The sequence below is a fragment of the Pundamilia nyererei genome, unplaced genomic scaffold (assembly GCF_000239375.1).
Source record: "Pundamilia nyererei isolate P.nyererei 1_Seehausen unplaced genomic scaffold, PunNye1.0 scaffold00024, whole genome shotgun sequence".
In the NCBI taxonomy this organism is placed as follows: Eukaryota; Metazoa; Chordata; class Actinopteri; order Cichliformes; family Cichlidae; genus Pundamilia; species Pundamilia nyererei.
Window position 1 is genome coordinate 435,620 of NW_005187425.1, and position 24,999 is coordinate 460,618.

The 24,999-nt window shown below is 39.3% G+C and overlaps 1 protein-coding gene across 1 annotated transcript in view; it reads left to right on the forward strand.

Annotated features, from left to right (window-relative positions):
- Nucleotides 1–24,999, forward strand: part of srbd1 (S1 RNA binding domain 1) — a 51,594-nt gene that overhangs the window by 7,634 nt on the left and 18,961 nt on the right. The window contains exons 10-16 of the mRNA XM_005727303.1: nucleotides 5,809–5,912; nucleotides 6,840–6,947; nucleotides 7,110–7,267; nucleotides 8,555–8,645; nucleotides 8,847–8,954; nucleotides 22,054–22,145; nucleotides 24,393–24,475. Of these exons, the coding sequence (XP_005727360.1) occupies nucleotides 5,809–5,912; nucleotides 6,840–6,947; nucleotides 7,110–7,267; nucleotides 8,555–8,645; nucleotides 8,847–8,954; nucleotides 22,054–22,145; nucleotides 24,393–24,475 (744 nt within the window). The remainder of the gene's footprint in view (nucleotides 1–5,808; nucleotides 5,913–6,839; nucleotides 6,948–7,109; nucleotides 7,268–8,554; nucleotides 8,646–8,846; nucleotides 8,955–22,053; nucleotides 22,146–24,392; nucleotides 24,476–24,999) is intronic.

Sequence of the window (24,999 nt, forward strand, 5' to 3'; positions counted from 1 at the left end):
ATCTCTTAGATCAAATGAGCTTTTGCTTTTAGCCATACCAAGGTCAAGGCTAGTTCACAGAGGTGATCAAGCATTTGGGTCCGTAGCACCTAAACTGTGGAATAATCTACCCCTATGCATCAGACAGGCAACTACTGTCAGTCTTTTTAATCTCATCTTAAAACGCATTTGTATTCACTGGCTTTTAATACAGTATGAGAGGTATTTGGTGTTTGGTACTAATATTATAAGTTATTTGGTACTAGTTATTTAGTATTTTTGTACAGCACTTTGGTTAACGTTGGTCTTGTAATTAAATGTGCTATATAAATAAATAAACGATAATCTCACAGACATTTGGGAAAATATTCTGTAGACTGACGAAACAAAAATGTAACTTTTTGGGAGTTTTGACTCCTTTTACATCTGACATAAAACTAACACTGCATTTCATAATAAGAATATTGTGCCAACAAGCATACATAGTGGTAGAAATGTGGTGTTCTGGGACTACTTTGCTTCTTGAGGACCTGGGTGACTTGTATTTGATGAAACCATGAATTCTGAATCCTGAATATCTGGCCATCAGTTTGTGCCCTGAAATTCAAGTACACTTGGGTTACAAAGTGGGACAGTCATCTGAAACATACCTGAAAGTCCACCTCTGAATGGCTTAAACAAAAAAAGAAATTAAAGGTTTTGAATGGCCTAGTCAAAGTCCAAGCTTAAGTCCAATTGAAAGTCTTTAGCGTGACCTTAAATAGGCTGTTCATGTTCAAAAACCCTTCAGTGTAGCTCAATATGAACAATTCTGTGGAAAAGGGTGGGTAAAATTGCTCCACAGCGAAAACCAAACAAAAAGAATGACAGTTTGCTTTATTTGTAAGATACATTTACGCTGCTGAGACTCACACTTTTTCTTGTGCCTATTTTTTTTTTTTACCTCGACTGGAATTACTCCTTCTAACACCTTTACTTTTATGATATAACTAATGAGACAAGTAATAACCCAGCCATAAGAGAAAATACATACAAATAATCTTGAAAAGCAACAAATAAGTCAAGTCTTCTTGATGATCATAAAGGTCATTTACAGCTGTGGAGTGTGTTTTGACTACCCTAGTTCTCAAATACACACACGCATGCACATAAACATGAACAAATGCACACCATCTGCTTGTGTCATTTCTGTCTGCTTAATGCATGCCACTTCTGAATGCTAGCCATGTCAGTCACAGTTAGCCTTGTCTGTGCCTTCATATTTAGCCCTCCTGCATCTTGCACCACATCCTCTGCTCCCCCTCTGTCCCTCTAGTGACTGGTGGGTTACTCAGAGTTGGGCCCGGGCCTCATGTGTCACCACAGCTTCCATCATCTGCTGTCTCTGCCACACCACACTCTCTGGCAACCGCTCTCTGCCCTACAGTCATTTAATCGCATACGCACATACATACACACACTTGCTCACACACAAGCGCACCCTGTGAGTCCCCTCATTTTCTCTTCTTAACATATGTGACATGTCCCCTGCCGACATGCCATTGGATTAGGGAGCTTTGATTGACAGGCGCTCTCCTGTAGTGACAGCTACTGCTGCTGGGCCCACAGGCGGACAAAAGGACGGGGAGAAGGAGTGGGGGGCAGTAAGGGAAGGCAGAGCATGGACAGATGAGTGGTGCTGAGGTGCTTCCGTCACTTATCTCTCCTGCTTCGCTCTACTCTGCCTCCCTCTTTTTCTGACTAAACGTCAGCCCTCCAATCCACTCATCACCTCCGCTTTGCGCCTCTCCTCCCCTTTCTATGCAAGGCCTTTAATTCGATGACTCGCCTTTGTCACGGAGCGTTAATCCACAGGCTGCTGTGACCCTGCGAGCTGTCAGATTCCGGCTAATATGAACCTTTTCTAGCCGTCAAGTTGGCAGTTAGGGGGAGCAGGTGGGAGATGTGTTTTGACAGGAGGCATGTGTGTGAGCACACACTTGCCCGTTTGCTTTAGCACATTTTTATTAAGCCCCAGCCGTGGTAGTTTGTTAAAAATAAAGTGCAAGGCATTGTATTAAGGGTGTGTGGAAGTATAGATCTCCTGTGGTGGAAAACAAAATTAGGTAGCATGGAAAGTACATCTTCAGAATTTTAATCTCCTTAATGAAGTAACACATAAAAGGGATTCTAGGTTTTGGTGTTGGTACATTTTAATTCATCGTCAAAGTTAAATACATTAAGGAAAAGAATTAAGCAAGAAGATAACATCTGAACATTAGGTGTTCACCTTGATTCAAAAGTACGGGCTTGAAATGACAGTTTAATTCTGAATCCATAATAACAGATTTGGTGGATGATTTTTCTCGTGCTGCCTTCTAAAATCCATGTCACTGATTTTTATGACCACATGAAGTGAAGGAAAAGAGTGCATTCCTGAACTTTAGAAGTTGAAACTTTTTGGTTTGGCATTTTTCAACTTTTCTTGAAAAAAGGGCTGAAAATATAAACAAATTATAGGAATAAATGAGTAATTCAGTACTTTTTGTTGTCTTGTTAACCAGCTAATGATTTCAGGCACAAAAAATCCAACTTTTCTTATGATTTCTTATGAGTGAAAATGGGGGGAAAAAGTGATTTATTGTAGCGTATATAAGACAAAAGCAGAATTTGTACAGTTTCAACAAGCTCAAAAGTCGGTATCATTTTATCCTTCAACACAGCCTGAACTCTCTAAGGCAAACTTATGTAGTCTCCAGGAATAGTTCTCCAGGCTTCATGAAGGACATTCAAAATCTCTTGTTACTGTTTCCTAATGGTACGACTTTCAGTTACTGTTCATCTGCTGATAGTTTTTTGCGCCTGCCACTTCTTTTGTTCTTCACTTGTCCAACTTCCTCAGTTTTGTAAGAGCACACCACACACCAGGCTAAGCTGTGCCCTCTTTAGCTCAGATTTAATTCCGACTAACATGATTTGAGGCCTTCTTTGAAGGGTACACGTTTACCTTATAGCTATTAGCAGCTGCTATGCTCTCGAGTATGCCAGGGAAGATTTGTTAAACATGCAGTGGGCTGTTTTTAATGCGATTTGCGCTGTGATCAAATGGTAGTTCAGCGCTCCAGTCTGGGGCTTGCCTGCAGAGAAGCTTGGGTAAATGGAACTGTTTTATCAATTAAACACTTGTTTTTGATGGACAGGCAGAGAAAAACAAGATTATTTGTATGTTCACATTTTGTACTGCAAAATTGTTTGTGTGTGTGTGTGTGTACTGTACATGTGGTATATTTGAGTTTATGTAACGGTTTTAATGCCCGAGATGCTCTGAGGATTTTATAACTTTGTACAACTTGCGGTATATTGAATCAGATTCATGTGTCAAATATAAAATATGTTATTTTGCCACCTGGGTAGTACAAAGTCTGTGTAATCAGTGATTACGAGTGGACGTCAGGTGTCCTGTCTCCTTCCTCCCTCACGCTCTGCACCTAATGTATTTATTCGCTACCTTTACCTAAACCAAGCGACATATCACCAGTAGTGAGAACACGTCACTGTGCGACAGTGAGAATGGGAAACTCCATGTGTGTTCCTTACAAAGCGTATTTTTTAAATGAAATCAAACTGTGTACTTTGGTTTTATTATTCCATATACTTTACTGGTTATTGTTTATCCAGACCATTATATGCCCAGTTTTGTATTTCTAATCCTACTGGCCTTCACTTATATAGGAATATTGAGCATTCTACTGACAGCTTTGTTCAGCTGTTATACAACCACATTCGTCACTCATATACAATGTGTCCTGTGTGTGTCAACAAAGTCAAAAAGTCTGCAAGTTGGCACTGAATATGTGTGTCTGTTTGTTTATCCTTGATATGTCGGATGGATAGATGTGTTGATGACAGTATTCCTCTAAAGAAAGGGTGAGAGAGAGAAGGAGACAGACAGAGTATAGTTGTTGGCTGACTGCCCTCCCTTCAGGGCTGGTGGGAGGAATAAGGGGCATCTAGAAGAGACGGTCTGTCTGCTCTTGTCAGGGTTTGGCCAGTACTTGGTTACCTGTCACTCTGGGCCCATCTAAAACACAAACACAGTTCTTACTCTGTCTCACATCACCCTTCCTTCCAGATCACCCTGTGTGTCCCATCAGTGACCCAACTCAGATAGAAACTGAGAGAAAGTGAGAGAAGCACCAGACACTGGTGTTTATCATCACTGAGGACCGTCATCTGCTATAGAAAAAACCTGAGCATGAACAAAAATTGCTGTTGGATGAACTTAGATCTTTTACTTTTGTTGGCACCATAGCTGAATTTGGAATACATACCAGCAACAAGGAAGATGAATTTAGTGTTTGTTTGTTTTCCAGAAAGCTACTTTCAGCTGCTCCCTTATTCACCAAGGCTTGCCACAGCACGTATCTCTGCATGTTTGATTTCGAAGGGTTTACACCGAATACCCTTCCTGATGCAATACCAAAGGAATTTGTGTCTTCTCCTGGAATTGAACTGGTGATCTGTTGAATGTGTAAACCACTACACTATGGAGAGATTTCTTTTTTTCTCCATTTAGGTTGTGATATCAATAAAACCTTAGAAGCAGCAGCTAAAATTCTGGTACAGTTGTGCATTTTTGCAGTTGTTTATAAGAAATACATATTTGAATTATATCTTTATCATACATTATAGTGTTGTGTATATAGATAGACTGTTATGTTTATCTGTGCAGCTTCTATTTACTTAAAGTGTTATGAATTCTTGAATTTCTGAAAACTTTATTAATCTTTTCTTATTTCTAGTTGATGATACACACGTTGATGCCAGACAGTGTCATATGAATAACACTATAAAAGTATATGTCATTTTTAATTACCCAAAATACTTAAAGGCCAAGAGCGCAGATTTAACAAGGCTTTGTTTTGTATTTACTGCTTTAATTTCACTCATGGGCTTTCCTAAATTCCAAGATAAGGAAGTGTTTTGCCTTTTTTTTTTTAGACTACCTCTTAAACTTTAGTTCTTTGATAAAGATTCTTTGAGAAATCTCTTCATAGTCAGTGAGGCAGCCCTGGGGAGAAACATGTCAACACAGGAGAAATCTTAACTTTCATCATTATTTAAGGAAACTTGCTGCATTAATCCGTGTCTCTGCCATGCCATTAGCTGTGTTTTATGTTTTTATTTGTGTGTGTGTTGAACATGGGCGCATCCCTTCCGAGGGTGCTGCTGAGTGGTAATGGTTGTGGCACTGTGTGGGTGCGGGTGGGGGGAAGGCCTTGCGGTCTCAGTGCTGATGGTGGCATGGTGGTGGCATTTGTCAGCTTGCTTCTTCCGCTTGGGCTCCAGATTGACGTCTTGTTTCTTGGCCCTGTTCTATGGCAGGCTAAAGGTTCCCCACTGAAAAGGTCAGACACTTACTACTGTTTGCTTAACAGCATGTAACAGTTCCTCTGAGGGGGGAACGACCGCACAGCAAAACAGGCCTGGCCACGGGATATACTCCTAGGCTCATCACTTTTAGCGCACGTGTATTGAGATTTCAAAGATTTTCTCTTTTTTGTATGTTTGTGTGAGTAAAGCGTGTTCATGCACTAAAGCGACAGAGCCTTATGTGTTTTAAAACAAAATATACACATAAAATATACATTTTTCTAAAATATTTCTGCTAGCCGTTGCTATTTATCATACTTCAAATGAAGTATATCACATATACATACATAAATTAATCTGAATATTTATGATTTCAGTGGATGCTGGTTTTAGGGACAACAGCGAGTCTTGTTTAACTGTCTGTGCGGTAACTGGTGGAAATATATGTATTGCATTCATGCGTGCATATATGTGCAGACGCTGGCTATTAACCGAGGGGAGAGTCTCAAGATTTTGACAGTGAAGGTGAACATCCCCGACAGGGTGAAGAGTGACTTCACTAGGTGGTGCATCAACAACAGGTCAGACACAAGTAATACACAAACACTGTTACACTCACTGACACATGTGTCTGCCATGATCATATGATGTTTTGTTAAAAATTTTAATACAAAACTGGAACTGTAGAAGGCAGAAAGTGTGGCATCTGTTGTTGACTTTAAGATTTTTGTACAAAAGGCACAAAACTGAACATATGATACCAGTGCTGTATGTATTGTGGCTGTTTTTGCCTGTGGCTGAAGTCGGTAATAGAAATACTAAGAAATGGCTGGAGAGTCATTATTGCTTTTTAAGAGGACAAAAATGAAAATTTAATATTTTTTTAATACTCCAAATTTAATACAATCCATTCATTATTTTTGACTTATGCTTCAGGTATCTTTAAATTAGATTTTACATTGAGAAATTATTGTAAAAAGTAAAGCAACAATTCTCATAATTTTGAATATTTTCTTAGTATTCTTTTTTAATATTAGTTTTGGGAAGCATGAGTAGCACAGCACTTTCCTAGGTAACAGCAACTTTTGCTAATTCTGTTTTTTGCCACTCTGAAATAGCCATTTAAATAATCAGTAAAATAGAAAAAGAAGCAAATAGCAGTTGTTTGTAAGTACTATTTGTAAAGTACGCTATCCATTTTTAAATATATATTCTTAGGCATCTTGTAAGCAAGGTAACAAAATGTTACTCTAATGATAAGACGTATTTCTCATGATTAAAGGAGTAGTTTCCTTATGTGCCACCAAATATGACAAGCAGAACACTCCACCTGGTTTAAACTATAATAAAAGGTTCTGTACAGATTGGGTTTTTGATGACATTTGCAAAGCATCTCTTGGGAGCACAAGAGTCAGTTTGCAAAGGCACATTTGCTTTGACAAAACACGTTAAGCAGTAGAAACGCCTTGCAGAAGTACGCACTTTTTACCCCCACTGCTTTAATGCAGGTGGAGGCCAAAGACATTTGCAAAAGAAGAACTTCATGCAATCATTAGGAATGCAGTGGAGGATTCATATAAAAGGCTTATTCTTCCTTTCCTCACCAGGAGTTACAGGTAAGTGGATTTTGGATTTTAAAGTGTTTTTTCATCCAATATCAGTTTTTCCATTTACACCATGATCCTTTTTTGATCCTTTCTCAGTTTCTCTTTTGTTGATGTTGTCATTCTCTTCTTTAACTTATCTATTTGTCTCTATCTTGCATTTTCTCTCTTTAGGACTAAGCTGACAAGTGCAGCGGAGAAGGAGTCAATCGCCATGTTTGTGCGCAACCTCCGCCAGCGCCTGTTGGTGTGTCCAGTGAGAGGCTGTGTCATCATGGGGGTGGACCCTGGCTTCAGACATGGCTGCAAGCTGGCAATTCTCTCACCTACTAGTAAGTAAACACTAAAATGTACAAAAGTGGACTCACTGTCAGCTATCTCTTGGTTTTGCAAGTCAGTGTATAAAAAGCATACTCATGTACCTACACAAATAATACAAAAAATACATTTTATTGCTAAAGATATGATGAAATCACATTGATGTTGAAGAAAGATGGAAATATAAAGGCAATTTAGAATCGGAGAATCCCACAGATTTACCCAGGGATTCAAATCAGGGCTTTGTCCTGGACTTCGGTCTACTGGATGTAGAGCAACAAATGTTTTTGAGTCGTTATCTGACTGGGAGACAAAGCCATGAGCCACATCCATTTTTGCTGCTCAAAAAGCATCTCTAAAGGCTTTTTGTGATTGTAATCATTGTAGCCCTTTCCAAAGAGCACCTTTGTCCATTAACTATAAAGGGAATTGTATTTTTACCCTTTTACCCTAAACCTTTTGAAAGTTTTGAGTACTGCAGTGCATTGTATCTCAGGAGAACAGCTGTGCCAAGATGGTTTGTTTTTAGTTAATGCAATTCATTGTCATATTTTAATACAATAACTAAGTATAAATTCACGTCATTGCTTTTGCCAACTGTATTTTATCACACTTTTTAAGTGTCCTTTCAAATTTATGACTAGTGAATTTTTATTTCCCTCGTTTGTGTCTTGTGATTTCTGACACTTGTGCTTAATTCCCTTTGCTATTGATAATTCAAACCTGGATATACATAGCAATGGCACACATTTCCAGTTGTTACTGGGCAAATTATGAAGCCAAAGATTTTGTCTGAAAGGTTGCCGTGTAACCAGGCACCACTAGATTTGATAGAGCTGGCATGAACCTGGTGGGTTTATTTTTTTGTGTGCACACAACTATGTGTATGTGCTGTGTCCATTTTACTGTTTTTTTTTGACATGTCACTCAGTGGTTGTGCCCTCAAACTGGCAAGGGATTGCCCCACCCTCTGGGTTACCAGTTGTGTGGCCAAAAGTCATGCTGGCACACTTAAATAGTATCAAATACCGTGTGGTGTGGTCACAGGTTTGTGTCTCCTGGCTCACATCATTTCACAGCTTCAGATCTAAACTTCTCTTTTAATGAAGCAGTGAAGTGACTGACTTTCTGGCGCAGCTTGGATGGATTATAGGTTGTGTACTCAACTTAGAGGGAAGAGACATTACGTTATAACATACATCTTTGTCTGTTAAGTTCCTCTTGTCATCATAGTGACATATCAGCAATACTGTAATTTCTCTCTCTCTCTCTCTCTCTCTTGCTACTTTTATCTGTCCAAGGTCAGATTCTCCAAACTGATGTTGTGTACCTGCATAATTCAAACCAACCAAGGGAAGCAGAGAAATTACGCCACCTTATGACCAAATACAGGTATTACAACTAAAGAGTCACTGTTAATCATAGTATTTCTGTGCAGATTGTGTATTTGTCTGCTTTCTTGGTGTTATAAAGTCCACTGAACTGTATATTATTAAAATCTGGAGGGAACTCAAAACCCAGTTGCAGTTTTTCAGAGGTTGATGTTTTTTTTCTTAATCCTCAGTTTTCTCCTCTTCATCTTGTCCATATTAGCTGTAGTAGGGTTGTCATTGGCAATGGGACAGCATGTCGGGAAACAGAGTCCTTCTTCGCTGACCTCATCTCCCGGCGGTATTTTCACCCGCTGGATGTGTCCTATTGGTAAGGTCCACTATACTTTGGAATAGTTCGTAAATTATTTATTATCCTGAGTAGAAATAAATGCTTATAAAAGATGGCTGATAGATGACTCTCCAGAGGGCTGACTTCTATTGCACAGTTTAATGTTTCTTGGGTTGTCTTTCCTCTCTATGGTGTTTGCAAAAGACATGCCACACTGCTCGGCTAAGCCAAGGCTAACTGCACTCATGGTTCCTACTCTTAGAAAACACCCAAGGATTTTTTAGGACCAAAATATTAAAAAAACCTTTAAGTAAGTGATTCATTGAAATATCCTTGATTTGTTTATACAACTTAACTGCCAATATGTAATCTCTTTCATTATGAAAGAGGAGTAAGAGGGGAGGTATCAGCAAGATCTGGAATTGTTATGGTAAATGGTAAATGGCCTGCATTTGTATAGCGCTTTTCTAGTCCTTAAGGACCCCAAAGCGCTTCACACTACATTCAGTCATTCACCCATTCACACACACATTCACACACTGGTGATGGCAAGCTACATTGTAGCCACAGCTGCCCTGGGGCGCACTGACAGAGGCGAGGCTGCCGGACACTGGCGCCACCAGTGGGCAAACACGGGGTTAGTATCTTGCCTGGCATGCAGCTAGGAGGCAGCCTGGGATCGAACCACCGACCTTCTGATTAATGGCTGACCTGCTCTGCCACCTGAGCTACAGCCACCCCCATATATTATGATGATTAATAAGTTATTAAGTTATTATGATCTTGGTACAGAATAAGATTAACAGTGGGGGAGAACAGTGATGAGAAGTGTAGAAGAATAAAAAACAAAAAGCATTATATGTGTGAGTGAGAAAGCAGGACACAGATGCAGAGTAAGACTAAGAGGAATGTGTCCTCCAGTGAATATTGTCCATTAAAGCCATCTGGACTTTGTTACGCTTTGGTCCAATTAAAGAGACGCTTTGTGGTTGAAGTTGTGTCTGTAACCAGGCCCAGTCCAAACTTAAGAATATAACAGCACAGAACCTGTGTCCAAGCATAATAACCACTGGCCTCTCCCTGCTCCATCTCGCTCACTCTCTACTGAGTTCCATGTGTGTTTGTTGACTTGGGGTTAGAAGTGGGACCACAGCCTAAAGTGACTTTAAGTGATATGTGAATGTCTATGTATAATTTTTTTTTTCTGAGCACCTTGGAGTTCATATACACACACACACTTCAAAGGTTGTGCTTTTGGTATAATAGCCCATATTTTTTCTATCATGTTACATTTTCTGTCGTCCTTTTAGAACAGAAACAGTGAAAGCGAGGCGTTTAGTAAGTTAATGTCCACTTGATTATTTTCCTGACAGACGGTTTTTCTTTTGAGCACCTCCAGAGCAGCTAAATTTTACATCTTGATATAATGCCTTTCTTGTTCATTCTTTTGCTGCAGCTGTTTGGCATTCACACTTTTCACAACACAGAAGAACCTTTGGATGTCTGTTTGATGTGGTGATAGCTGAATGTCCTGTATTACTCAATGTGATTAATCACATTTGAGTACGCAGCACATGTGTAAAGAGTCTGCCTTAACTTGGTATGGTTTGAGGAATAAAGGCATTTGCAAGTGTGTGAACTATAGAAGAACAGAAAGCTGTTGTTTTCACATTAGTTATTGAAAAATGGTTGTTGTCGTCCAGAGATAACATCTTTCCAGAATCATCTGGTCCTATATCTCACTCTGGTTTCTGTGGACAGTTGATGAATAAGATATGGGGAAAAAAAAGATGTTAAAATACAGTCTGTTTTTTTCAGAATTTAAATCTACATTCTGCTCTTGCTGCTCTTCGCTCCCTTCTCTCTCAATCTGATTCTCCTTGGTCCTTGTTTTACATTATGTATCCCTTTCCTGACTTTCCCTTCTTAACTTCAGTTGAACATTCTTTGGCCCTGCAGAATCCTTTTCCTAGATTTTCAAAAACTGCCCATACTTAAATAGTGGTTCGTTCCAAAGTGTTAAAACTCTAGGATACATGTTGGTTCAGTATCAGTATTATACGTACTTTGGGATTTAGAGTTGTGGTCATAAGTTTACATACACACATCATATCCGTAATTGTTATGGTAATTTTGGACTTTTAATTATTTTTTTGAGCTGTTCTTTTCCCAGCGTGAGGTGATTGGATAACATACATTTCAAGTTAGAATTTATTTTTGATATTTTCTAATCCACACAGTGTCAAATGTATACTTACGTCCCCACTAATATTTGGTTAAATGTCCCTTAGCAAGGTGCCTCTTGACCAGATGTTTTTGGTAGCCATCGGCAACCAAAAGGCATAACTGTGGCTGGGTAATTTGCCACTCATCTTAGCAGAATAGGTAGAGTTGATTTAAATTAGTTGTAATTTTTCAATTCGGTTTTTAACCCAATTGACTGTGTAACTGAGATACTTCACATTTATGTTACAGCAGTTTTATATCAATACACTTATTTCTGCATGTTTTTTATTCTGTCATTCCTGCTGCATGGAAAATCATTCTATGCTGGATGAAGTCATTCTCCTGGTACAAATGGAAAAAAGTTTTAGGGGTGGGGAAATTGTATAGCTAGCCTGTTGGTTAATATACTAGTTGTCAACATTTATTGATCTAAAATGGATTAACATCCTAATACCTGCTGTATTAGTAATATGTGTTTTTCCTTAATACTCCTTTAAGATATCTGGTTAATTGTGTCAAATTTGACAGAAGCATCTCTTGAAGAATGACAATGATTGCATGGCTGATTAAAGAATAACTGGCCTCAAAGAGTGATGGTTGTTTACTGTGAGGGTCTCACTCCCCTGCTGGTTGACCCACAGCTGACCCTGACTTGCTACTAAGACATACTCATTACTGTGACCACAAGGATGATGACAGTGATGTAGAATAGCTGTGTAGCATCAGAAACAGTAGGGGTCTTAGTGCTGGCTGTGTATGACCCCAAAGTAATTAATTGACCTATTTTCTTGTATACTTAGCATGTTTGCATGAGCTTTTGTAGGCTGACGTGATACCAAATTGGTGCCCAATACTTTTTGCTTGACAGATGTAGGAAGGTTTTTAGGAATCCGTAGCTAGCCAAATCACAGTGGTGGAAAACAACCAGGAAGACAAAATAGTGGTTTCAGGGTATTTACAAAGTGAGTGACTCTCCCTGTGTTACCATTGCTATACCTTTAGTGGCCCTTGTTTTTCACCCTGCTTTTTTTGTCATCTGCTGCTAGTTATGATGCCATTACCATTTTAAATAGAATCAGTAAAAGTTTGGCATTACCAGTATTTTAATATTTTTACTAGAATACCATTAGAGGTATTAGGTTGGGCTGGCTTGTTTGGCTCTGTGTGTACCTCTGCAAACACATGTGTTGGTAATTAGACCTCCCCTCTCTTCTCTTTTCCTCCACTTTTTCTGCCAGCTTTGACTGTGCCGTAGTTCATTAAAGTCCCCGGCCTCATTTGCACCGTCTGCTTCCTGTCTCCCTGTGAGCCTTCATTGTGTCACCACCCCCACCCTTCACCACCCTGTCTTCTCTACTCGCCTGTCTCTCTTTCGCTCTCTGTCCTTCTGCCTCAGTGCTCAGATGGAATGACAGCCAGAAATGGCAGCCTGCAGGACATCCCTACTTGTATTTTGACTGTGCGTGTGTGCGTGTGTGTGTGTGTGTGTGCAGTTTTCCTTGCCTTAGTCCTGTTTAAGTCTAACTTTCATCTTCCGCATCACCATAATGCTTTAGAAGTGTGGCCTTTTCCAAAGATGGTGAAAAAAGTGCACAGATTTGAGTCTTTGTCTGTAAGACTGTCATTTTATGTCATTTTGGAGCTACAGATGTGAAAGCTTGTTTTATTCTGTGCAGCTGTAATAGTCACCCCTATTTGTTTCCCTGATAGCGCAGAAATGATGTACAATGGAGTGCACGGAGTAATTTCATTAGGCCACAAAAAGTACACAGCACCATTATTAACATATATGTAGTTCTTTCTGATTTTTTTAAAGGTACAGTGTCTCACCATATTAGTAGATTAGTAGATTTCAGATTGCAGTCAATTGAATTGTGTTTTCTTACCTCTCCCAATTCAAGTGTATAAACCTAGCTACAGTGGCTGATGTGGGACAAACAACTCTAGCTGGCACTGCAGCCTGTCACTTCGCTGTCTACCTCAGCTGTCAATATACCACTTTCCCATGTCTATTTGTTTCTGGAACAAGCTGCAAAACTTTGTGAAAGGAGTCCAATAAGAGTCGATGAGTCAGTGAAGCTCGTGTCCAGGGTTTTCTGTTCGTAATCATGATGTTCTTGCCACTGTTCGCTGAACTTAGTGAAACAAGAGATTAAACATTGTTTTACAGGGACACTTGGTGAATAACTATGTGAGAATGTTATCAAGCTGTTTATCAGAGGGAGAGTGTAATTTGCAAGACACTTGAGCCTTACATTAGCTGGAATAATGTTAGCTTATAACCAGCTGCTGCTGTTTAGCCTGCCTACTGTTAGTTTGTTTAAGAGATGGTAGTGTCGGATGTGTTATCTTCAGTGAATAAGTGACTGCAACAATATCCAAGATAGATAAGCATATTTATTCACATTTTCTAACTTTAGTACCGGAGATGAGGCTTAAGGTGAGGAGGGGGAAATGAGGGAGGAAAGAGCATGTGTGGAGGGGGAGAAAGACAGAATGAAAAATTGATGATGTAAATATAGATGCCCAAATGTTAAATACTTATATATAGTTTGAACGACCTATTTGTGATCTTTAAATATAAAGTTACTTATAAGGTGTACAACATATGTGACCGGTATCCAGCCACATACATAAAATGCGATTATGCAGAATGGCAATGTCCGTCTTGTCCACATCACTTTGTTAGAAGATGTAATTACACACCAATCATTGTATTTCTATGAATACAACATTCTTTTTTTCTGATAAATAACCCCGAAAGCTACTTACTGTACCTTTTATATGAAGGTGATAGGCACATATGCACATTGCACTACTCAGTTCTGCACTTACTGAAAGTCAAAAATATAACTTATTTGTATATACTGCCTATTTAAATATAACGTTTATGTTTTTGCAAATTTACTTGTTTGTGTGCACAAACTTGGGCAAATAAAAATGATTCTGATTCTTTAATAATCACAACTTTAGCAAATTCAAAATGGAGAAATACTATCACAGCAATTAATCTTTTCATTATTTTATGCTTTCAGCTGTTTAATATTCTGTAATTCAATAGAGAAAAGCAACAAATCTTCACATTTGAGAGGCTGGAATGTGAAATTAACCAGTAGTGATTATTAAAATTGTTGCTGAATAAATATTTTGTTGATCGGTTAATTAATTTTTTCAGCACTGATTTGCTTGTTAAGTGGATAATCTCTGTTATGTTAATTAATATTTTATTCAAATTATATAAAACCTTTTATATTCAAGAGAAGATTGTGAGTTTTGACATAGTACAAAGATGTTTAAGGAGTATATACTAGCATACAACTCAAGGTTATTGAAACAGGATTATCATTAGAAAAAATATATATTTAGATGCTAGCAGTGGAGGATTAAGTATGACAGCTTTTAAGGACTTCAGTGTTGCTTCCTGTATTTTTCTTTTCTTGTCTTTGCCATGTAAGAATTATATCACACAATCTGGTTCTTCATAGTCCTATAAGATTCACCACACAGTAACCTTGCATGATTAAGCTTGAACTATGCCTCTATGGATGACCAGTAATCTGCAGGAAATTATACAGCATGAGGTAATATTAAGCTGACAAGGTTTGTCTGTGGCGATGATGACCCTCACTGAATGCACATTAGGTTACTTGCCATACAGCTGTGCCTGGATAATGTTAAGACCTCCTGCTGGACATCATTCTGGGACACATTAGAAGGAAGCTCCAAATTTCTGACTTGAGTAAACTACTTTCTAGGTTTTAGGTGACCTAACCAGAGTGCATCTGTTCTGATTGCCTGGGCATTGTCATTAACACCTGCTCTTTGCTAGCTCACTGCTCAGTATGTGTGCGTGTGTCTTTCTTTCTCCTACTTGCCTGGCTAGAGCAGCTTGACCTCAGCTGTCATTGTGCTTTAACACTGATAGAGCATGCAGGCTTTGTCAAAGCTCACAAAGGTGCACAACACGGACCAGACAGATGCTCGAGTGGAAATGTTTGTGTATTGGTGTGATGTAGCGTTGTGCTTGGTGATATGATATGTGGTCTCTGTCACTTTCGTCAGGTGGTTTCCAGATTTTTGTGGGGGAATCTTACTGGTAGGAAAGACATGCATGCACGCACGAATGCACGTATGCACAGTGAATTGGACTGAGGTTTACAAATGACAAAAAGCTGAGAGGGTTCAGTGCAAAAATATTGTGCTTAAATTTGATCAGCAAGTCAGTTTTAAACACTTCCTGTTTTCACAGTGTTACGACTGAACTGCGATACATTTACCGTTGCATTTCACTGTTTTGCATGTTTTGGGCTTTGAGCATTAAGGCTGACAAGTTGACAGTGTTTGGCTGTAATAGGTTGATGTTATTATATCAGAGGGCAAGAATATGTGGGGTAAGGTTAGGGAGATCTTTGGGCAACTGTGATGATACACACGCACTCTGACCACTGCTAAAGGCAAACAGAAACGACATCCAATTTCTTGACCACTTTCTCTGTTGCTCCTCAAGGCAATGGGATGACTGACCCTCTTATCCTTTTTCATAAACACACAATCAGATCCTGCGGGCCTACATGTCACAACTCCAACCACCGGTCCTGTTGCGTTGAATAAATGACCTGATAAATTGCAGTGTGTTAAAATAAAATCGTTTTTTGTGGTGCTCTGTCGTAATAAAACTACTTTGTCTATATGGTGACTTTTGCTACAGTTTATTATAATTGAATCTCTTTTTTTGCCATTTCTGACTTGTCGTGGAGCTGTGGGTTTTGTCAAAGTTGTACTTTTAGTTGATAAAAGTATTATGACGTTTCTCTTTCTCGTGCTAGTCATTATTTTTCCTTAAATGGTTCATTCTGTAGATGAGATTGACACAAGCAGCAGAAGAAAACGTCAAATAGCAGTGTCTAATAACAGCCTCTGTTTGCCCTGGCACACAGGCACGCTTACAATAAGTCCTTGACTGTCTTGCCCTCTGGCTCGCTCCTGTTGGGATGAGATCATTATTACTTGCTACTGATGGACCTGGAGGAAAGTGGTGGAGACTGTATTTATGACTGTATGTGGGTGCGGGTATGTGTATCCCCTGTCATGTCCTGTGTCCAGGCATGCTCCCAGGGCCAAGCTGAGAGAGTGATGAACATACAGTGGCAGGACAAGCGATGACTGAATGACATCCAGGCACTCAGGCCCCATTGAAGGTTGGGTAGGAGGTGGTGCAGAGGGACAGATGGATTTAGAGGCATGGAAAGGCCTCAGCTTGGTTTTGGGGTGCATCTTCATATTAGAAGAGGAAAATAAACCCACGGGTAAACAAAGAGGTTATGTCTTTGCCTTAAAATTCATAATGAATTGAGTCTGATGCAGAAAATGGTGGAAGTATTGAGTAAACATTTCAGACAGGAGAAAATATAACGTAACAAATTCTCTTTTAATACTTTGCGGACAGGTTGTGGCTCGTGGGGTTGAGATGTGGTTGTTTTAGCTAAATGTTTTTGAACAAAACCCAAGTTGTGTGTTAGTGGAAAACCTACAGGTCAGAAGAAAAACATTATCATTTGCGATTATCGTGATTATTTAAGGAACCTTGAGAGTTTCAACTTAAATACATATTCTGTATATTTGTTATTTGTTTAACCTTAAAAGGATGGGTTAAATAAATAGTTTAGTTAGTTGCAAAATGAATGTGTATTGTCTGTTACTATGTATAAAGTAGAAATGCATTCATGAATTGCAGATAGTAGACATTTCTTCTAATCAGTCACAGTGTTACCATGCTTTTTTTTAAAATGAAACAAAAAATATGAATTTGATATGAATTATGATGGCATGACTTATGTGTTAATAATTGTGGGATAGCTACTTTCTACTTTTTCCTTGAAACCTTTTACCCGTCAAAGTGTGAAAGTCTAAAGGGCATGAAAAGCACTGACATCTGTGCCCACCTTCTGTGCTCTTCACAGCTTTTTCATTTGATCTCGTTTGCCCTTTCTTTTTGGCACAAAGCAGGAAGCTTTTTGTTGCTCTCTTTCTATTTCATCCTCACGGAGCTCTTGGAGATATTTTGCTCTTTCCATTACTGAAGTAAATGGCTTGTAAAAAAAACAAATAATTCAAGCAGTATTGTTTTTTGAAGAAGGTTTATTTGGACTTTTTTAGCTTAACATAGTCACAGATGGTTTGGGTTGGGTTGAGGACTTGGCATTTGCAGGTGGTGAACAGTAAATATCTGCCACTTTCATTCTGAGGAGCCACAGGCCTGTCGCTCCTCCCACCGTGCTCACTGGTGGCCAGCCTCGGTCCCTTCTTCCCCACGTTTCACCCTAGGGCTACACGGTTCCCTACAATAGTCTTGTGTGACAAAAATGTGTGATGAATGTGTGTGACATGCCATGTGTGTATTGCGTGTTTGCATGTGGTTGTGTATGCTTTTGTGTATGACACAAGTGCAGGCCTTTCCTGCTACCAGATTGACGTGAGTGTCTGTGAGGCTTTGCTCTTTTCAGACATGCCTCACACTGGCAGTTGGAGTTTATGTGTGTGTGCGTTCGGCTGCCTGCCTTCTAGCGCCTCGAAAGAGACTGACGGCCTCTGACACCTGCCATTTGGACGCTTTTCTCTGTGAAAAATGTCATTGTCTTCAGAACCGACGTGTGTGTGTGTGTGTGTGTGTGTGTGTGTGTGTGTGTGTGTGTGTGTGTGAGAGAGAGAGGGAGAGAGAGAGAGCGCGATATGGCGCATCCCTCAATTTGTCTCCCTCAGGTCAAGCTTTGCAGCTGACTGAACAATGGAACGAAGCTGTTTGAGCAGCTGGGACAGAGAAACTTACTGTGTGTGTTTTTGTGGGTGTGTGTGTGTGTGTGTGTGTGTGTGTGCGTGCAAATTTATTTTTGGGTGACAACATCTGATGTTACAGCTCCTTCTGAGGCAATAAAATGAGGCCAATCCAAGTATCTTGAACACAAACACAGTTGCTGGAATAGAAAACATGGTCCAGGTTAGACATATTTGGGCAACAAAGTTTACGTTCTCTTTTCTTTACCATATTTAAGTAAAGCAGTAAATAAGAAGGTTTCTACTTCAGCTTGACTGGGTATCATTAACACAGAAAGAAAGGTATTGGAGATCAGTACCCTTTGCTGCTTTCTTTTGCATATTAAGCAGCAGATTGCAGCCACCTACACTCGCATTTTATATGGGATCTCTTTTAAGCAAGTGAAATGCATGCAAAGTCTTGCTGAATTCAAGTGACTGACTTTTGGCAGTTATATCCCTCATCTTCATTCTAAAAAAATATCTCTGCTTTGGATGTAGGTTTAGGTTAGTTGTCCAGCTGAATTACAAAATCAGTGATTTCAAAGGTATTAATCTTTGCAGCACACAGAATGCTTTTTTAAATTCATCATTTCTCCCACTGAAAAGGCTACATCCAGATAAACAGAATCAGTTTTGGGGGATTTATTCATCAGCATTTGGTCATATTATGTATTTTACACATATATATTGTATATATTCTTTACTAGGCATGTTTTACTTGATTTACTCTCGTAAGTAAGACTGCACCTGCTGGTAATCGACTGCACTGTCGGTGCTACAGCTCCTTTAAGTGTGAGAGGCAAAGCACTCCTGTCTACTGATTTTTGTTATTGATTCCTTTTATGAAAAAAGCATATAATTGGTATAAAACGTTCCAAAATTGGCAACAATTATGTGAACTGAAGCATCTCAAGTGTAAGGGTATTTCCAAATTAAAAAGAGAAATATCAGACTAGTGAAATATAAAACCATAGGGCCTAAACAACAAACATCTAAATAGACAGATATTCAGTTACAGCATCCCTTTCTTCAAGTTGTTGAGTTGGGGCTTTGTGGCTAATAACAGTTCTGTTTTCTTGAGGAGTAGCAGGATGCCAGTCATTGTGTGTGTGTGTGTGTGTGTGTGTGTGTGTGTGTGTGTGTGTGTGTGTGTGTGTGTGTGTGTGGACCATTGAGTTTGTGACTTTCCCCCAGGAAAGGGCATGGCTAAAGGCAAGTCTATATTTATGTTTGTGTACAATTAAGAGAGCAAATGAACATGCGAGTGAACGATATCCCTACAGGGGCAGAAATCATTGCTTCACACCAAGAGGCAACCAGTGACTTTGTATACAAAAGAGAGAGAGAGAGTGTGTGTGTGTGTGTGTTATCTGTCCATTCATCCACCATCCAACCACAGATGACCTTCTGCTGGCTGCCAGGGCGATCCCCTCACTATGGCTGCAGTCATAGATGCTATGGCGATGAGGGCTCAGAGCTGTATCTATGACAGTGGTTACCCAGATGCCCCAGCAGCAGCCTTAATTAAGTCAGACGTGATAGGGGCTGGTGGCCTTGCTTTCTTCTCTCACCCTATTCTCAACTTTCATATGTCCTGTGTATGCTTCATTGTACCATCATTTTTTTTCACTCTGTCTACAGCATCTCTCTCTCTCTTGTTGTCATTTTTCTTGAAAAACAAACGGTGTAGGTGCTACACCTCATTGACCTGCCCACTCTGTTTTGGGGGCAGAGAGAGAGATCAGGGTTGGGAAATACACATTCATATGTATATAAATACATATATAATTTTTTGGCCCTTTGCATTTGCTGTTGGAAAATTGAGATTTAGGTATAGTGAATGATTTTGTTTATATAAGCGAAATCTTAATCTGGTCTTAATCTGCATTACCTACCATGTAAATTTGTGTCTCTGCAAGCCTGCATGTTTCTGCGCGAGCCCATGTGTGTCAGGTTAATGACCAGCTTTGCTTTGACCTCCTTGAAGGTCATGTGCCATTGCTCGTTAGTAGTGTCACCATGGCGATATGTCAGCTGTCAGCGCGATGGATGGGAGGTTAACAAAAAGAACAGTGTAATGGAGAAAGGACTGAATAAAGATATTGGGAAGGAGAAAGAAAAAGGGAGGGTGGACAGACAAGTTAATTTAAATGCGATTCTCATCAGACGGCCTCTGCCACTCCTCATTAATGAGATACTTATAATTGGCAAGGTTGTTGTAGCAAGGTCTAGGCCTCTGGGATAGTATATGTGCACGCGTGTGTGTTTGTGTGTGTGAGCGCACTATGGAAGACCTTAGTTTTGGACATAGGGGAGGGGACGACCCTCTTGTCATATTGGTTAGCCCTGAGGGAACTCCCCCTTCTTTCTTTCTCCAAGTCCCCCTCAAGAGAATAGGAGGACTAAACAATTTGGCAGTTTCATTTGTGTGTCACCAACATTAACATGGGTATCAGTGGCTTTGTTGTACCACCATCTTACAAGTGTGGTGATGGATGATAAGCAGCCTACTTTAGACTGAATGCATTAACAGGGAAATTGTATAATTCGTAGCATGTTAACCTTATATTGCCAGGAATTTAATTATAAGATATATATGAAATATAACAATGCTGGAATTGTCAAAGACCTTGACTTCAGTTGAGTCGTTAAAAGTTTATTTAATGGTTAATTATGTGAAGTATTAAGGCAGACTGTTGGTTTTATTTTCTAACTTTATGCATAATTCTAACGATTTTCTTTCTGCAGCAACATGTAAATGGATTTTTTTAATGTTACTTAAATTTATAGATAACTGGGCAGAAAGAAGAATTATATTACTTAGGACTTAGTTGAAACTTGGTATGTCTGACATCATGTCTCAGTCCTGACATGGCTTTGGAAAATGTGAATGAATGCAGCATTTTGAACTTTTTTTGTTCCCTAGTGATATAGACCTACCCCTTTGACACTTATAATGCACCAAAGTATTTAAGTAATAGATAAACTAATAAAACTAATAAACTACTAAATTACTAATATGTTTTTTGTCACTTTCTGTTATATAAATTTAACATTTTGTTGTGAATGAACAAAAACTTTTCGATTTATAAATAAAGGACAGTCTGTAAAATTATTTATTTTTCTGTAATTTCACACATTTATCACAGAAAAATGAAGCGTGCTGTTGAAATTGCACTTCTTTTTGTTATGTTGAGACATCTCAGAGATTAAATGTTTAGTTATGTTTCTTTACACTGACAGAAAGAGAAGTAGCATTTCTATGCCTCGCTTAAGATTAAAATAGGCTGTGTGTGGCTCACGAGGTTAAGTGAGTTTGACATCCCTTGTCTATAGTAATACTCTATAGAGGCTGGCAAACAGTGCACCAAAACTACCACTAGATGGCAGAAGTGCCACACGATTTGCTGTAAAGAGGTTCGGTATCTTACTACTGAGTCACACTTTCTTTTGTGAGAGTTCAGTGTGGAGAAGTGACCGTACTCTGAATCATATATGCAGAAAAATGTATGGCTGTGAATTTATAGTTGCCTAAAGTGCATACCATACAGTGGGCAAATTGACTCAATCACCCAACTGACTCGCTAACTTCTGAACATGTTAAGTATTCATAGGTACATGAGGCAGTGACTCATACATGTATTTGGAGTGCAAGTTGTTTTTTTACACCTGCTGCCAAGTGTCAGAATACTTAAAGGCATTTGAAAGACTGTAACTGAGATCTTAATGTTAAGGGTGCAGGACTACTAGTCATGATGCTATTTTGGCTTGTCATGGCTACAAAGGGGGTAACTAGAGTCAAATAAAGTAACTGTTTTAAGGACTTTTCAAGTACATTATTAAAGATGTAAGTCATGTTTAATTATGATGATGTCTCTCAAGTAGTAATAGCTGTTTTAATTAGTTTCCTCCTCCCTCTCCTTAACTCACAATTTTCTCCCTATGCAAACCCATCTTTCTCACCTCTTTTTCACCTTCCGCCCGCTGTCGAACCTGTATGTTTTCCCTTTTTCCTTTGTACATCTCTGCCAGTATCTTCCCAAAGACATCCTTTACTTTTCTAACTCTTACTCTTCTTTCTTTCCCATATCTTCCCTAGTATAACCAATGAGGCAGGAGCATCCATCTACAGTGTGAGTCCCGAGGCAGTCCAAGAGATGCCAGACCTGGACCCTAACCTTAGGAGTGCAGGTACACCAAGCTGCAAAGCTTGATTGTTGTCAAGTAGCAAGTAGATTTTTCCTGGTTTAATGTGTTGTTTTTGTGGATAGCAATATGAATAAGGTTGGAAATTTGGTAGTCAGGAACAGCTGTATGTCCACTGGTTTCAGCTTCAATTTTATTTTCCACCTTTTTTTTTTGGTTTTTTTTGCATAATGCTTTCATACGTCAGTGAATTTCTGGCATTGCTTTTTAGTTCTCCTCTGTCACCCTAACTTTGCTTTACCTCTCTGCCTCCCTTGCCAATTCTTCCTAACTCTCTGCACATACTACGTCATTGAAAACACAGTAGAATATAAAGGAATCACACTGAGTTTTGGAGAATAAATGTTTCCAGCAGACTTCCTCTATAAAAACCATAAATCAGCCAAGGCTGGATTATTCCTCACTAGTATCCTGTGGTCAGCAGCACAGAGCACTTGCAGAGAGCCATATTTATACCCATAACGAAAACCTCAAGAAATCTACTGAATTTATATTTGGATGCTAAGCCTCGACACCATGAATAACAGTGTGTGTCTGTTTTGCCTTTGCGGGGTATCTTTGCTATTGCCTTAGTCTAAACGAATGGCTGTGTAACACTGTATGCAGGGGGGTGTTTTGACTTATTACACTGATTATTGTGAGATTAGGGACACCTAGTGGAAATAGGTAATATTTTACCCATTTCCAGGGATTACTGTTTTTGTTCCACTTATTTCTGCTCCTCCCGTCTCCCCTCTGATCAGAGGACTGCTGTTACTAACTGGTTTTCAGTCACTCATTGCAGACATGCTGCATCTCTTTAAAAGTTGGCCTGTTGTAATCAAGTTTTTTCAGCTCATGATCTGATTGAGAGTAATGATGTTTGAGAGGAGTGCGAGCAGTTCATTTTCTTTCTCAGTTCATGCTCTGCAACAAAAACTGTGCAGCCACATCATCAGTGTCTCACCAGAAGGCTGGATGTCTCCGTTTTCTCCTGAGTAATGTGTCTGGCCAGGGCCTTCGTCAGTTGTTGTGCTCTTCATTGCTTCCCATTTTTGTAGTACTGTATTTGGCTCATAAACTTTCAATAAGTGCTGGAGAGTTCTGCTGGACTCCATTTACAAATAACCTCCCTTCGGGGGGGGTTAGAGACGGGATAAATGGAAAGAGTATAGGAGAGTTTTGGTGGTGTACTGAGCAAGGCTAGGGTTGAAACTCCATCCCTGTCTAAATATTATCTCAGGCAGCAGGCTCCTGCCGCAGCCAGAGGAGAGAGAGGAGGACCATTGATTCCAGACATACTCCCTCTCTTACATCCTATTCTTCCCTTTGTCTGCCTTTTCCACCTCAAAGATCAGAATCTGATGCATCCCATGCAGCATACTACATACACAAAACGGTGGATAGGGCAGGAAAGGAAGGACAAATGAAGGGACAAACTGTTCCCTGAAATTGATCAATGGATGAGCAAATCGTTGGTCATAATTGTGTTGTGATGCCAAAGTTTGGGGAATATAGCAGTTTTTTTAAGTTCTATTTTTTAAGGAAACTCAAACTACTAAAAATATTTATGTATATATAGTTTTTTCTCTTTTTAAAAATTATATAAATGGAAAAGACATAACAGTGTACGGTAACGCCCAGAGCTGGCATCCCCTTTGTCTTGCCCATGGTTATGTAAGTACACAATTGATTGGTTGTGTTATTCTTCTCCGCTTGGTGTGTGCTCGTGGGGAAATGCCGTGTGTATGTGAATAAGATTATTGTAATTTTTCTCTTTGTCATTTAGAAAATCAGAAAAGACGTGTGATCTAAACCTTAAAGACTCTGTCATAAAACAAACCCAACGTTGGTTGAGGAGTATTGTGTATTTGTTTGTGTGCTACGTTTGACTGTTTTTGCCAGAGGGCACAGAAGTGGATAAATTGGTGTTTTTAAAGGTTCATGGCTCAAACGTCTATCAGCAAGCTAAATGACAGGTGCAGCAACTCCAGCTGAATGCCAGCTTTAATTATTATTAGTGGGGGTGGAGAAATGACAATTAGGTTTGGCCTGCCCTCAGGCCAACACAGTAATATGCAGACAATTAGCATATCGAGTAATTACGCATACTACTATGGATTTGCATATTCAATAACTGTGAGTCAAATACCAAGTTTATGAAAAACACAAACCACGGATTCCCATGAGACGTAGAGGTATCTCATGTGTGTTTGTGTGTGTCTGTGTGTGTCTGTGTGTGTGTGATGGCAGTGTCGATTGGAAGACGTGTCCAAGATCCGCTGGCTGAGCTTGTGAAGATTGATCCCAAACACATAGGCATTGGAACATATCAGGTAAGTTAGCTTTTAGCTTTTCGATTGTCTGCTTTTGTCAATGAAGACAAATATTCCAGGTGTACAATAGGGCACTTATGTTTATTTTGATTTTAATGTTTCGTATTTACTTTAGTTATCAAAGATGGTCTTTTTAGGAGAGTCCAGATCAAATATTTCATACCAACAATAATGTAATCATGCATTTGCATTTCTATCCTTTCATCCTCCAAAGCACAAGTTGCTTTTTACTAGAGTTTAGGTGCGACATTTATCTTTTAGGCAAAACCAAGAGAGCAGAAACGTAACTGAGTCCTAAAAAGAAAAAGCGATGAGAGGGATGAGGAAAAAAGGCAAAACAGGCAAGCAGGGACAAAGAAGATAAACTTGGATGAGAGCTGTGTCAACAGATGATGCTAAGGATGACTAATTCAATTAATGGAGATCAGGCATGACGTATGTTTGGACATTTGTTTTTGCTTGTTTAATTGCCGTTCTCTGTCCGTTTGTGTGCACTGCCAACTCTTTTATACTCTTTCCAGTGT